The sequence below is a fragment of the Olea europaea genome, chromosome 7 (assembly GCF_002742605.1).
Source record: "Olea europaea var. sylvestris chromosome 7, O_europaea_v1, whole genome shotgun sequence".
In the NCBI taxonomy this organism is placed as follows: Eukaryota; Viridiplantae; Streptophyta; class Magnoliopsida; order Lamiales; family Oleaceae; genus Olea; species Olea europaea.
In genome coordinates this window covers 878,609-893,094 of record NC_036243.1, presented here as the reverse complement: position 1 = coordinate 893,094, position 14,486 = coordinate 878,609, and the positions used below count along the sequence as shown (strand labels likewise).

The window sequence follows — 14,486 nt, the reverse complement described above, 5'->3', positions numbered from 1 at the left end:
AACTACATGCAATGTAATACCAGCTAAATGACGTGCTATGATGAGATCAATGAACAATACGTGCAAGCAATGGAAAATAACTTGTACCATTTTTTTAATTTAATTTTAAATATTGTGATTAATTAAATCCAAAACAAGCTTACTGCTAGTACATGTAAAATGGCAAAGCAAGGGTCAACACTAGTCAAATTCTCCAATCAATTTAAGTGGGGAACAATGGAAGTCAATTCGGTCACTGGTGTCAATTCGATTAATGGTTTTGATCAAGTGAGGTTTAAGGCTAAATTATCACAATAACAGCAGCATAATATTTTAATTGATGCAATTTTAAAAATAAAGCAGTAGTATAAACCAATACTAAATAGAGATCAAGAACTCCCTGTTGTTTAGTTTTGATTATTTGTATGCCGCTTGATCTGAATTGCCGACTTATAAGCCCCAACTATGCTTCTGCTCTTCCCTTCATATCCAATGGTTTTAGCCCCTATAGACTGTAACTTGTGCTGGTTCCGGTGTGGACGTAAAATTGTGTGTAGTGATTGTGGCTTTCAGATTGTTGAGATGGACGAGAAAATATATGAGTGTAGTAATTGTGGTGGAAGTGTATGATCTTGGGTAGGTGGTGGTAGCCTATGACATGAAGCGGTAGTGCTCTGGATGCCTGGGTACAATAGATAATGAAGTGGTGGAGTAATGGTGATTAGAGGAGGCAACGACAAGAGAGTGGTTATGAGAGAGAAATCGGGTGAAACTGTGGGGTATTTGATTTTAATGGATTGGTTATAATAGGGTTTGGTTGGATATTTGTGTCGACAACCGAATAGAGGGTTAAGAACACTCCAAAATTACATAGGGTTAGCAATGGGACGGATTCTCGTCGGGCATTTTCCCGTCCTGTCACTCGTTTAAGACAAGACGGGGAGGTGCATGCTTACTCGTTTATTTTTTTTTTTAATTTTTGATAATTCATTTTATTGTTCTCATTCATTCAAGTAAGACAATAATATAGTTATTGAAATTTTTAATTAATATGCTTATTTTTAAAAGTTAAATTATTCGAATATATTTGGTAAATTAAGACTTTTATTGTTTATCATATTCTTTTGATAATCTTAGTTACTATCTTATATAAGAATTAATGAAATTTTGCGAAATTTTTTTATTTAAAATATCGAATTTTTTTTTAAAAATTAAACGGGGTGGGGCAGGACGGGGCCCTCGTAATCTTTACTTGCCTCGAGGCGGGATTCTTCGCCCCATATCTCTAATTAAGCAGGTAATCCTCGACCCATTCGGGGGCAGGGCCCCACAGGTATCGAGTTTGATGGGTAATTTTGTCATCCTAAAATTACACATTCTACATAAGACATGTCCATGTGAAGATGGGATTTTGAAGACCGTAAAAGTTTCAAACATCTTTTACAAGTTGGAAAGTACTGCCAATCAATCAATTCTTGTTCATTCTACTTTCGCTCCTGTGTATCAAACAAGCACTTGCTAACTTAGTTACTAATGACTTTGGGTACACTAAACAAGTCTGCACGAAAAATTAATTATCTAAACTAAGATCACGTATTCTGTAAGTCTTAAAAACTGATAACTCTCAAGTTTCAAACAAGTAACCTAAGTTTACATGTATGAAAAAAGGTAAAACCATAAGGACCAATGATGGGGGAGTGTTCCTAGGATTCAATGTGAAGCATCTTTGAACCAAATAAGCCCCCATTTGGCCTTCATTATTTTAAATTTTAATGAGTGAAATAGTATTTTTTTGGAGGATGAATGATTGAAAAATAATGAAAGTTTTCGATTTACGGGTAATATTATTTTATAAAAAATTGTGTGATTGAAAATAAGAAGGATAACTAAAACTTAATTTAACGAGAGCCAAACGGGGGCTAAATCTGAAAAAACAGCTGCCACAACGGGAAAATTTCTGTATAATGTATCAATCTCAATAGAACTACACAATGAAACAAATCAATCCTCAAACCTTTAATGCAATGCATAACAAATTAATTCATACGGAGATACTTAAGTGCACAGCATTAACTCCATGGATCATCCCATCCATTGGGTTCGTCCCTTCTTTTCAAATTCGACTATTGCCCGGACCACTTCCTCAACTCTATTACATAGCGAATGGTTTCCATATTCAAGTTCAACTTTTTTCTGCACCACCTATTACTCTGAACAACCTGGAAAAGTTCATAGCACGGATGAAGACATAAGTAAAATATCCTACAAAAAAGAATTCAACTTAGAACGTATAGTTACAACTTGTACAAAGAGTCGTTCTTGCCTATTGACCAATGGTTTCTTGTCCACGTAATCTTATATGTATTCATCAGCTATGGAGAACATCACCTACAGAGGAAGAGCATTTTCATAATATTGTTAGACGCTACACATTCATGGAATGATTCATGGGTTGCTAAAGATGAACAGAAGTGGTAGGTTCAAAGTTATTGCTCATTCTTTTAATGCTCAACCTAGTTATTTGTTGATTTGTGATCTTGTCTCTCTTGTTCTTAAGTACGTTGCTCTGCTGGTTGTATTAGTCGTGTGTTATCTAGCAGCATTTATATTTTTGGGAATCCTTTTGTTTTGTTTTAATCCATCTGATCACGATTGTGGTCTTAATATCTTTTTCATTGTGATGATCATTATTCTTCCCTTTGCTTTCATCATTATTGCGTTGCACTTTGGGTTGAGAAACTATCTTTTCAACTGTTAAGGTTGTAATCTAATTTTTTTAAGGTCATATTTCGCCTTATTTATTGTGTTGGGCCGATTGTGATAATATGTGATAAGTGGGTTGGATTTAGTGTTTATTGGGCTGAAAAACAAGTGGATTGGCTAAATAAATGATGAGAGATGGGCTGTGTGTTTAGTGGGCTTTGGGAGTAATTTGGGCCACTAGCTTATGCCCCAAGTGTTTTGATAAAAAAATGAATGGAGTAGGTTATAGAGATGGAATATATGGGTTGAAGGGCTAAGTAGACTTGAATGCTAGGGTTTGGGATTTGTGGAACAACACCACAATTATTTATTTATTTTTTTTTATGAGCAGCAGCATCAGCAGCAGGAGGGAAAAAATGAGATTTTTTTTTTGGTGTGAGCAGTAACTTTTTTTTTTGAAGCTGATAATACAAAAAAATGAATTTTCGGGTGTGAATAGTACCCGTGAACAGTAACACGAATTTTTTTTTTTTTTGGCTGGGATGTGAACTGAAATTGCAGAAAAACCTAAACTGAAATTTCCACATGTGAACAGTAACGTGAACATTTTTTTTTTTTGGAACTATGAAGAAGCTGGAAAAATAATAACTTGGCTGCTCATGCTAAAAGTTTTTTTTGTGTGTGTTGCGGGGGGGGGGAGAAGAAGAATTTAACAGAAGATGGTAGAATAAGGGGAGGGATGCGCCATAAGCCACCAAAATAATTATTCATTCATCATCAACTGTAAATTATAATGCAAAATAGGTTTAAATAGTAAAGCAACCCTAACGAGTTTGGGCCCGAGCCCATACAAGTCCAAATTTAAATAATAGTCCAAAAAAATAAATAAAGCTTAAATAAAATAAATAAACGTCGTCCGATGTCCTCATCACAATGCATAACAAATTAATTAATATCAAAATACTTTAGTGCACAGCATTGACTCCATGGATCATCCCATCCATTGGGTTCGTCCCTTCTTTTCAAATTTGATTATTGCTCGGACCGCTTCCTCAACTCTATTACATAGCGAATGGTTTCCATACACCACCTATTACTCTGAACAACCTGGAAAAGTTCATAGCGCGGATGAAGACATAAGTAAAATATCCTACAAAAAAGAATTCAACTTAGAACATATAGTTACAACTTTTACAAAGAGTCGTTCTTGCCTATTGACCAATGGTTTCTTGTCCACGTAATCTGGTACGTATTCATCAGCCATGGAGAACATCACCTGCAGAGGAAGAGCGTTTTCATAATATTGTTGGACTCTACACATTCATGGAATGATTCATGGGTTGCTAAAGATGAACATAAGTGATTGGTTCAAAGTTATTGCTCATTCTTTTAATGCTCAACCTAGTTATTTGTTGATTTGTGATCTTATCTCTCTTGTTCTCAAGTACGTAGCTCTGCTGGTTGTATTAGTCGTGTGTTATCTAGCAGCATTTATATTTTTGGGAATCCTTTTCTTTTGTTTTAATCCATCTGATCACGATTGTGGTCTTAATATCTTTTTCATTGTGATGATCATTATTCTTCCCTTTGCTTTCGTCATTATTGTGTTGCACCTTGAGTTGAGAAACTATCTTTTCAACTGTTAATGTTGTAATCTAATTTTTTTTAAGGTCATATTTCGCCTTATTTATCAGGAATTGGGAAATAAGAATTAGAATTCTTGGAAAATAATTTGAAATTTGAATGGAAAATATTCTAATTTGACTTTTTAACCCACATATACTACCAAGTGGTTGCTAAAGAGTATGATAAGGTTATAATTTTTACTTATTTAAGCCACTCTATAACCCATGTTTGATAGCTATTATTTGAGAAAACAATGTTTAAACAATTATTTTTAGTAGAATACGAGGCTAAAAAGTAGAGAATTTTTTTTGAATTTGCGTGAAGAATATTTTATTGTGTGAACTGTGAATGAATGTTTGAAAATGAGTGGGCAGGAAAAATAGTTTTCAAATAATAGTTGTAAAAAATATGAGCTTAATTTTTATGGAAAAAAGGTTTCCTTGCTCTTTTTTTTTTTTTTATTTTTTTGGAAAAAAGGTTTTCTTTTTTTTTTTTTTTTTTTTTTTTTTTTTTTTCAGGGGTAGAGTCAAAGTTCGTTACAATTAGTAAATCCACCCTGCATCGTATCGATAATCGATTCAGAACAACTACCGATAAATTATACAGCATGTTTGAAACAAAAAGTTGCTTAAAATTAAATATTATTTAAGCTTAGCCAAACAAACTTGTTGAGCACTTAATACAAGAATTGATTTTGTGAAATTCTTCGTATTTTAATAAGTGAAACAGTGTTTATTACCTACTCAGTATATGAGATTGTTCAATTTACAACAGGTAAATGGCAGCCTCTTGCCTGCTTCTGTGGTATCGGCCTATTGTGCTTATCTTTGTTATACTGGTCTTTCAAGTGAGTATCGAGGTTATGAATGCAATGGTTTTCACAAGAAGTCGAAAGTTGTATCAACAAGTACCCTTTTATTTTTTTTTTTTCAGGGGTAGAGTCAAAGTTCGTTACAATTAGTAAATCCACCCTGCATCGTATCGATAATCGATTCAGGACAACTACCGATAAATTATACAGCATGTTTGAAACAAAAAGTTGCTTAAAATTAAATATTATTTAAGCTTAGCCAAACAAACTTGTTCAGCACTTAATACAAGAATTGATTTTGTGAAATTCTTCGTATTTTAATAAGTGAAACAGTGTTTATTACCTACTCAGTATATGAGATTGTTCAATTTACAACAGGTAAATGGCAGCCTCTTGCCTGCTTCTGTGGTATCGGCCTACTGTGCTTATCTTTGTTATACTGGTCTTTCAAGTGAGTATCGAGGTTATGAATGCAATGGTTTTCACAAGAAGTCGAAAGTTGTATCAACAAGTACCTTTGTTCTTGGGATGCTTACAATAGTTCTATCAGTTTTATATTCGGCACTCCGTGTTCAATCTGCGACAACCTTTTTAACCCCTTCGTCTTCGCCTTGAGCACATATTTTAAATTGATCTCCAAAACCTTTTTCAGTAGTTCTTGATTTTGTTATCATTTTCTCCAAATCTCTTGGAATTTTGAGCAAATATCTGGCCTTAAATATCAATGCACTCGTCTATATTAGTGTAACAGTAATTGCAAATGAAGTTGCAGCGTACTCATAATTTGAGTAGACCAAAATCTACACAACTGTGGGTCCCGTAGCTTATAAACAACACAATTTATGGGTTTTTAGCTTATAAGATAGCAATTTATTTATTTATTTTTTACCAAAGATGCTCGTAATCTTATTCATTGTAAAGCTAATGTTCAATATCGTACACCAAACATGCACTATGCTTTTGAACATTTATTGCAGCTAGATTCTTGACCTTAAAATTTTTCATTGTAGGTGGAACGAGACTTTTTCTACAGTCGATGACTCAAAATCGGGAAAACAAAAGAAAGAAGCTAAAGCACGATTTGTTAGTCACTCGTACACCTTCTTCCACTTGATATTTGCTTTGGCTAGCATGTACTCAGCCATGCTTCTTTCGGGATGGACCAGCAGCAACGAAAGGTCATGGTACATTGATGTTGAGTGGACATTAGTTTGGGTTCAATTCTGCACCGAATGGGTCACTGCTGCATTGTATGTTTGGTCGCTTGTTGCGCAATTGATCTTCCCAGATTGTGAATTTTACTAAATCTTCATCTTTGATGAATATGATCTTATAACAATATAAATAAATTAATCTAAACTCTGAAGTTTTGTTGATTAGCATACTGTGCCATTATATAGATGTTTACGAAATTGTTTCGACCTATTTGACATCATGTTGGTGAGAAGATTGGATAGTATATTACAGAATTGAAAACGAGAATTAAGTTGGAAATTTTATTCATCATACTCTCGAGAGTAATGGCTAAGCCAAAACATGCCAATATTTACTATTTATTTCAATTTAAACTAGAATACAAATAAATAAATTACTTTATTATTTAACAATTTAAGCTTTTGATATAGTGTCTCAATATAATCTCAAAGTAAGTAAATATTCTGAGCTCGATATGCTATCTTTGAGTTTAGAAATATTTGATGAGTCTAAGTTTTTATTTTTATTATTTTTTAAGAAAACTGAATTTGATTAATTAACTTTATCAAAAAATTGAGTTTCATAACAAAAATTGGACCTCAACTAAATCAAAATGTAAAAATTAGTAGTTAATTTTTTTAAAAGTTGTATTTAAACACAGTAAAAAATAAAAAACTGGATATCTAAAAGCCGTTAAATTGGTAGGTTAAAAAAGACAAATTCGTTGAAGAGAGACAAAAATATTATGAGTGAATGATAGCTAACGTACGCACCCCTTCTCAACCCCTTACGGTTGGCTAACATGCGCACCTCTCTCATTTTTCACTTTTCCACCAGCAAGAAACACGAGATCCCCCAATCGAAACCCCCATATCCACCGACACACACCTCCTCACCTCTTCACTAACATGCGCCATCTCCTCCTCACAATGGCCCCTTCTTCCCAGAAAAAACCGACCACCACAAAACCCAGTTCAGCAACCCCCGCCAACGCCAACCACCACCATGCAAATACCCCAAATTGCCCTTCGCTCTGCAGGCACTCCCCTTCAGCCACCCTCGACATCCTTATTTTCATCATTGTTCTCTTCTCGGGGACCTTTCTTATTATCTCCTACTTCTCTTATCTCTTCCAGGCGTTTTCCCTTCTCCTCCCCCCCTTTTCCGCCCTTGTTTCTCAGCTTTACTATCATATATCATCTGATGCGCAATCCCAGTACATCTTTTTCGTGTTATTTTTTCTTTCTTTTTTTATGTTTGTTGTGTTTTTCGAGATCTGTTGTGGGTTCAGATCGAAGAGATGCGGGAAGATTGGGTGTAAAGGATTGAAGAAGGCCATGGAGTTTGACCTGCAGTTACAGGGGGAGGAGTTGTTGCGGTTGGAGAATAAGGCAGTTAAGGATGTCAATGAGTTGCCATGGAAAGGTGATTGTGAGGATAATCCGGATTATGAATGCCTGCGCGCGGAGTTGAGGAAGATGGCCCCGTCCAATGGACGTGCAGTCTTGCTTTTCCGTGCGAAATGTGGGTGCCCAGTTGCCAAACTTGAAGGATGGGGACCTAAGCGTGGTCGGCGCAACAAGAAGTGAGCAAAGTTCTTACTTGGTTTTTCATTGCACATAAATGAACCTTCTCTGGTTCATGGATTTCTGTTATGAGTGAATCTTGTCTAAGTTATGGATTGAATTAGAGTGTGATGAATTTGAATGTGAAGTTGCCCTTTACTTGTTTTAGTTCAATGATATTTTCTTTAGCTAAAACAGTTTTAGTAATTCGTAACATGATGTGTTATGAATTCTGCATCATTTATATTTGGACCCTGGATCATATGAAATTGCTTTTTGTCATCACTAGATGTTTTCTTAAGTGAAAATGTGAGCACATAATGTGCATATTAGATCGTAAAAAATTGTAGTAATCTCAACTTGGATGAGTTTAGCAGTAGAATCATGGTGAATGCTATAGATGATATTTTTTCTTCGCTAGTAGTGATTAGAATAGGATATTTTGCCCCTTGTTTGGCTTTGCTTGGGGTCTACAGTAACTGGTATTACATAAATTCGTCCATTGTATTCTCGAGCCAGTCCTACTTAAAGAAGACAAGGTGGTTTTAACGGACTTTGATTGTTATACGTCCAAAAGCTGAACATGGGTGGAAAAGTTAAAGCTTGGATATGAGGAAATCATTTCTTTTAAGATGTACTAACGGTATTTAAGCAATGGAACCGAGTTCTGAGGATGGAATTAGGATAAAAGGGGAAATAAGCTATAAATAATTTTTATATATGTTTTTGTTCTCTATTGTCGTAATCATGAGTGTAGAAATATTTTTCTGGCTGTTAATCACTACGTCACTTCAATAATAAAGTTGTGGAGGAAGAATGTTTGAGAATATGTACTAGCATGGATCAATTTCATATCGAACTGTAGTTATCTGGTTGACACTACACATTACACGTTTTGTAAGCCATAGTTGGATTAAATTTTAGACACATTTGTTCACCAACTCAACAAAGATTTGCCACCATCTTGACGAGTTCCAATTTTATAAGACAGGAGATGCAATGATTACGGTAGTAACTGTGACACAATTATGAAGACAATATAAAAATGAAGAAATTTTCAAACATTATATTTGCATTAAGAGTTGAAGTGTTGCGTTATAACTGGCCATGTAGGTCCTGCTGCTGACATTAACCGTGTGGGACAATTTGGAACAGCTCTGTAGGGACAGCCAGTTTGCATTTATTTATTTAGCCTATCTATGTAGATTGCTTTCTTTGTTGTAATGCCATTGTGCTATTACTTTTCAATAGAGGAACGTAATTATATTGTGTAACACGTGCGCTATTTATAGGTTAGTAAGTTGTGTATTTACTGAACTATTTGGTGCATCACTATCCATAAATTCAGGCTTAGAATTTGGGTGATATTGATTGATTGCTTGTCGTTTTGGGGACATGCTATAATTCAAAAGTAGTATTTAGGAAATGATTGATTGCGTAATACTTAATTCTATGAATGCTACGTGTTGAAAATTAATGAATCTTACCTAGAAGGTAAAAGAAGATTACAGGAGATCATGTGATGTGTTATTTAAGTGCAAACTTATTTGCCAATTTTTTCCATTTCACTGAAGTATTACTGAGCCCTTCCACCTTTTCTTACCCTCTTCCATTATATGGTTTTCTTGTAGAGAATTGCTGGCTTTGCTTTCTTCTTTTCTTTTTTAATTATTATATTTTTTTCATAGCACTTTTTTATTTATTTTTCTTTTTCTTGCAAAGAAGTTTCACAGTGATTTGGACAATAATGTTTCTTGGCCAACCAAATTAAGTTGTATGTTTGCATTTAAGCACCGCGGTTTAGTTTTCTACTAAGGATGTTCAGTTGCTTCTTTTATCCTAATTTATAAATGATTTGCATTATTTATAAATGGTCAAACTTCTTTTTCGACCACACATTCCAATTGATCCACAAGTACAATTCACTTATCCCACTTTCATATCTATTTATTTATAAATTAAACCCAAACGGAGGCTAATTTATTGACTAAAACTTTTCATATATTATGATAGCAGGATCATTGTTTCCTATAATACATATCAAAATTGGAAACTAACTCAAATAATATCTGTTATAATATTCCATCAAGAAGATCCAGTAACATCCAGAGAGACGAGTGGCTTCAAGGGTAACATTTTCATATCAAAATGCTAGATGCATCCAACCAAACATAAAATGGGGAAAAGTTAAAAAAGGGTAACAGGCAAAAGCAATTTTATGCAGCAAATCCTAATGGAGATGGAATTCACCTTCAAACTCAAAATTATACACACCTATTAAGTCTTAACTCTCAAGTCCTGCTCATGAAGAACACACAATGAATAGCTGATAGCACCTCCGGTACCTTCAAAGAACCCTTTCTAAGTAGCAAATCTCTTGATCCACAATTTGATCTTAGATTTCGAAAATAGTGTCTTCAATTTCTACCAAATTTTAAGCTCTAAACAGTTGAAAGCAGATGAGTTGAAAAGTTCATCATTACTCTCTAATCAGCCACGTTCTTCTGGCTTTTCACTATGTTTTTGTTGCCAAGAAGTGGTGGATAAGCGGAAAGGAAGAAAAAAATGGGAAGAGGAATGCTGTTGACTGCGTTTCTGGTTTGGATTTTAGGTGGGCATGTGGGGGAACAAGGAAGGGTGATCTAATGTCGTATTCTATGGGCAAAGGAACAGAGGGTGAAAAAGTGAATGGAAATATAGGAGGAAAAAAAAATCACATCGGCATTTGTCCGTTTCACTCTTCACTATAATCAATTGCACGTTTTTGTAAGTTTTTATAGTTTTATGAAGCAAACTGGACCATTTAGTGACATGTAGTGAAGAGATGCATTTGGATTGAGAGCTACATACTTTTAGATATCCTTTTTAAGTTCATGGCATCTAGTTATTTGGCAAGCCTGCAGTATCCTTCTTTTTTGTTCTCTTTTCAATCGCTTTTTCATGAGTAAGAGAAATATATCAAATTTCTATACGAGGATATGAGGAAAGGAAGAAAAAAATGAGAAGAGGAATGCTGTTGACTGCATTTCTGGTTTAGATTTTAGGTGGGCACGCGGGGGAACGAGGAAGGGTGATCTCAGGTGGTATCCTATGGCAAAGGAACAGGGTAAAAAAGAGTATGGAAATATAGGAGAAAAAATATCACAAAGGCATTTTTCCGGTTCACTGTCATCAGTTGTTCATTTTTTGTAAGTTTTTGTAGTTGTATGAAGCAAACTGGACCAGACGGGTGTCATGTTCCCTGTTGAACTGGCAAATGTTTTGTATTTAGTGTCATGTAGTCAAGAGATGCATTTGGATTGAGAGCTACATACTTTTAGATATCCTTTTTAAGTTTATAGCATCTAGTTATTTAGCAAGCCTACAGTATCCTTCCTTTTTCTTCTCTTTTCAATCGCTATTTCATGAGTAAGAGAAATATATCAAATTCCTATACATTGATAACTGTAAAATGTTTCTTTGACTTTACTGCACTGAGCTTCATATGGAGAATCTGGAATTTGCTTTCATTGCGGCCTCCTTTTGTGCTTTCCCTTTCTTTGGGGGTGAGGGGGTGGGTTTGTGGGGTTAGTGAATGAGGAGGTTAGAAGTATGTTGTACATTTGATGCAGGCGACATATGGAAATTATGTATTATTTTGGCAGTTTTAATATTTTAATATTCTATGGTAATTTTGAAATTTTCCCTTGATTAAGGCTTTGATTGTGGCAGTCTTTCATTTACCATCTTAGATTAGGATTTCTATTATGATTTTTTTATTTTTTTTTATCGAATTGGTTTCTATTGCATTGTCTAAATAAGACGTCTGGGTTGTTTGAGTTTCTTAATTATATGTCTGATTCTTGGTATTCTATATGAATCAATGAGTCCAAATTCAGCATTGTGTAGAAATCAACATGTCTTTGATGCATAGTTTTCTGTTATTTTATTCATGAGTGAATCAACATGAACTAGAAGGTTGTTCTTGAACTCCATGTTTTCACTGGTTGTTCTTGAACTCCATGTTTTCACTCTTTCTTATGCATTACCCTACATCATATGTACTATAAACGCAAGCATTTCGCTTAAGTAATTACTTCTAGGCTTCAGAAGCCTATGATGCACCGACACGGACACGTGTGTCCGACACGATACGTGTCGGATACGTCGACTCGTGGTTTTTCAAAAAAGTACCGATACGACACGTCGTCGACACGTTCATTAAATTTTTAAAATTCTTCATTTATATAGTTTAAATTTAGTTTTATACTTATTATTGATTCTTTTTTGTTGAAATCTTTTAAATATGAGTACATATTTGTTATTTATTAAAAATTTTGAGTTAAAAATATATAATAATTATAATAAGAAAGAAAAATGATTATTGTAGAGTGTCCGAAGAGTGTCAGTATCGACACATATCCGACTATACCGACACTCTTCCAACACGTATCGGACACGGACACGCTACCCTAGTTAGAGTGTCCGTGCTACATAGTCAGAAGCTCATCTTCTGTGTAGCACATGGCTGTTACCTCATAAAATTCTTTGCACCTTCTAGAAGATACAGCAAATGTCAGTCAAATGTTTACTGCATTCCTTACGTAGCTTATTGTCGTGAAGGAGAAATATAGTCCATTTTTTGTACTTTCCCTTAAGATCTCTTTCCATTAACCACTTCTCCGATTATCCATTGCAAATTTGTGTTTCCAAACATCATATGGCAGATATTGAACTGGAAAAAAAGTAATAAAGGTCATCTTGATTTTTGTTTCTTGTTAAGAAAGGTCCCTGCTACCATGAGCCTGTTTTCTATTATTGTTTTGGGGTATATGCATAAACTTACTCATTATTTATTTTGTTGGCTTTTGATGATTTGTCATCTGTTAATTTAGCAAGTCATGAATTGGTTGTCTATGTTTATTATCAATGAAAATTTGGTTCTTCTAGAGTATTATATTAACAGTTGTAAAATGTCAAAATCTAATTCCTAAAATATCAATACTTTATTAATTTAAAAACATCAATATTTTATTAATTTGTTATGCTTGGAAAATGGTATATTTGAGTTAAGTGGTTATGTTGTTAAATATCATGCAAATCTAACATGTGAATGAATTGCCATATGGACTAGGAGAGTTGATAATTTTCGCAAATAAATGAATGATGAACGAGTAACGTAGTGAGCTACTTAGTTATCTGCTCATTACCTAAAGAATTGGTAAACAACAGAAAGACAATATGAGAATGGATTTGGTCAAGCCTAGAATGAGAGGTTTCATGACGATTTTGCATATTGACAGCCAGAATCTTACCACATTCTATCAATTATAATGGCAAAATTTAAACCCAACGTACATTTTTTTCCAGTCATATGCTTAAAGCGTGGAAGATAATAGCTTAGGCTACTTTAGAGCTTCCTTATATATTTGTTTTCAGGCACTGATTTTTGAATCAACAAGGTGCTTATTTTTGCTTCTCCTTGCATAGTTTCCCAATTCCTATATGTACACGAGTTATGTTTTTTTAATCATTTTCAATATTCTTGCTTTTGTGGAAAATATGTTAACTTCTTTTATCTGATGTGATCTCCAGGAGTCTCGCTCTTACTAGCGGAGGAGATAGTCGCTGACTGTTCGTGGTGGTGGTTTCATTCAGGCATCATTGATAGTTTCTTGTTTTGCTATACTTTGCTCGAAGGACTTGTACTGTTGATGAGAAACAATTTTTTTAGAAGTTCAATGAGTCTAGTAAAGAAACTTAATTATGTCCACTCTCGTGGAAGTTTCATAATATTCGACGCCCTAAATTAAATGATAGTAAATTATAAAATTAATGGGTAGACATTTTAAAATCTCTATCTTTAGTTCAGGTCTATGTGAGTAATAGGTTTATGTTATGCTGAATGAACGGCAGCATTGGTAATGAAATCAGAAACAAGGTATTTTCGGCATTTTATTTGCGTAGAAATACTTAGGGATTGGGAATTTCCAGCATGCATATGTTGACTATTACATTGAATAAAGTAGTTGCGCCTGCCACCATCCCCGTCCTTGGTTAGCTTAAACATTCATGGCTTGTTTGGTACTGTTGAGTCTTCTGCCAAAATACTCAATGAGACAGGTACCAGGGCATTTAGAACCACTAAGGTTTGGCTTTGGCTTGATGGATTGGGCTATGGTTTTGGTTCATTTTGTAAGGAGGATTCGACCATGTTGGATCCTGTGCCACCCAATTCTGTACCAGAAGACCCTCAGTGGTGAAGGTACAAGGACGTTTAGACCCTAGTGTGCTTCAGATTGTGCTCGGTGATTGAGCTATGGCTTAGTTCATTCACTGCTAGTGCTTGATTTATTCTCTCTTTATGAAGGGATATATTTGATTTGGCAATTTCTTCAAAAGTTCAATTTGTAAAGGTTTGAAATGAAAAGGGCCTAGAAACTTTTGTGAAAACCTGAATCTCATTTAGAGCTGAAGAGAAAAAAGTAAGGATTTGAAACCTGAGATTTCTCCTTGTCTAGTACTTTCGTCAAGAAGAAAGATTATACATGTAAGTGCTCTAGTGATGGTGGTACCAATCAAGATGTATGTAATCCAACCCGACCTTGTTATTTAACTTTGTCCAGCAC

General features: G+C 34.6%; 1 protein-coding gene and 1 pseudogene across 1 annotated transcript; both read left to right on the top strand.

The window, feature by feature from the left end:
• Positions 1–693: 693 nt before the first annotated feature.
• LOC111397632 lies at positions 694–6,436 on the top strand (annotated as a pseudogene).
• Positions 6,437–7,091: 655 nt separating this feature from the next.
• Positions 7,092–13,813, top strand: LOC111396615 (uncharacterized protein At5g19025-like). The gene is made up of 2 exons (XM_023023031.1): positions 7,092–7,898; positions 13,453–13,813. Exons 1-2 carry the CDS (start codon positions 7,222–7,224, stop codon positions 13,487–13,489), a joined length of 714 nt encoding a protein of 237 aa, XP_022878799.1. The 5' UTR covers positions 7,092–7,221; the 3' UTR covers positions 13,490–13,813.
• The last annotated feature ends 673 nt before the right edge of the window (positions 13,814–14,486 follow it).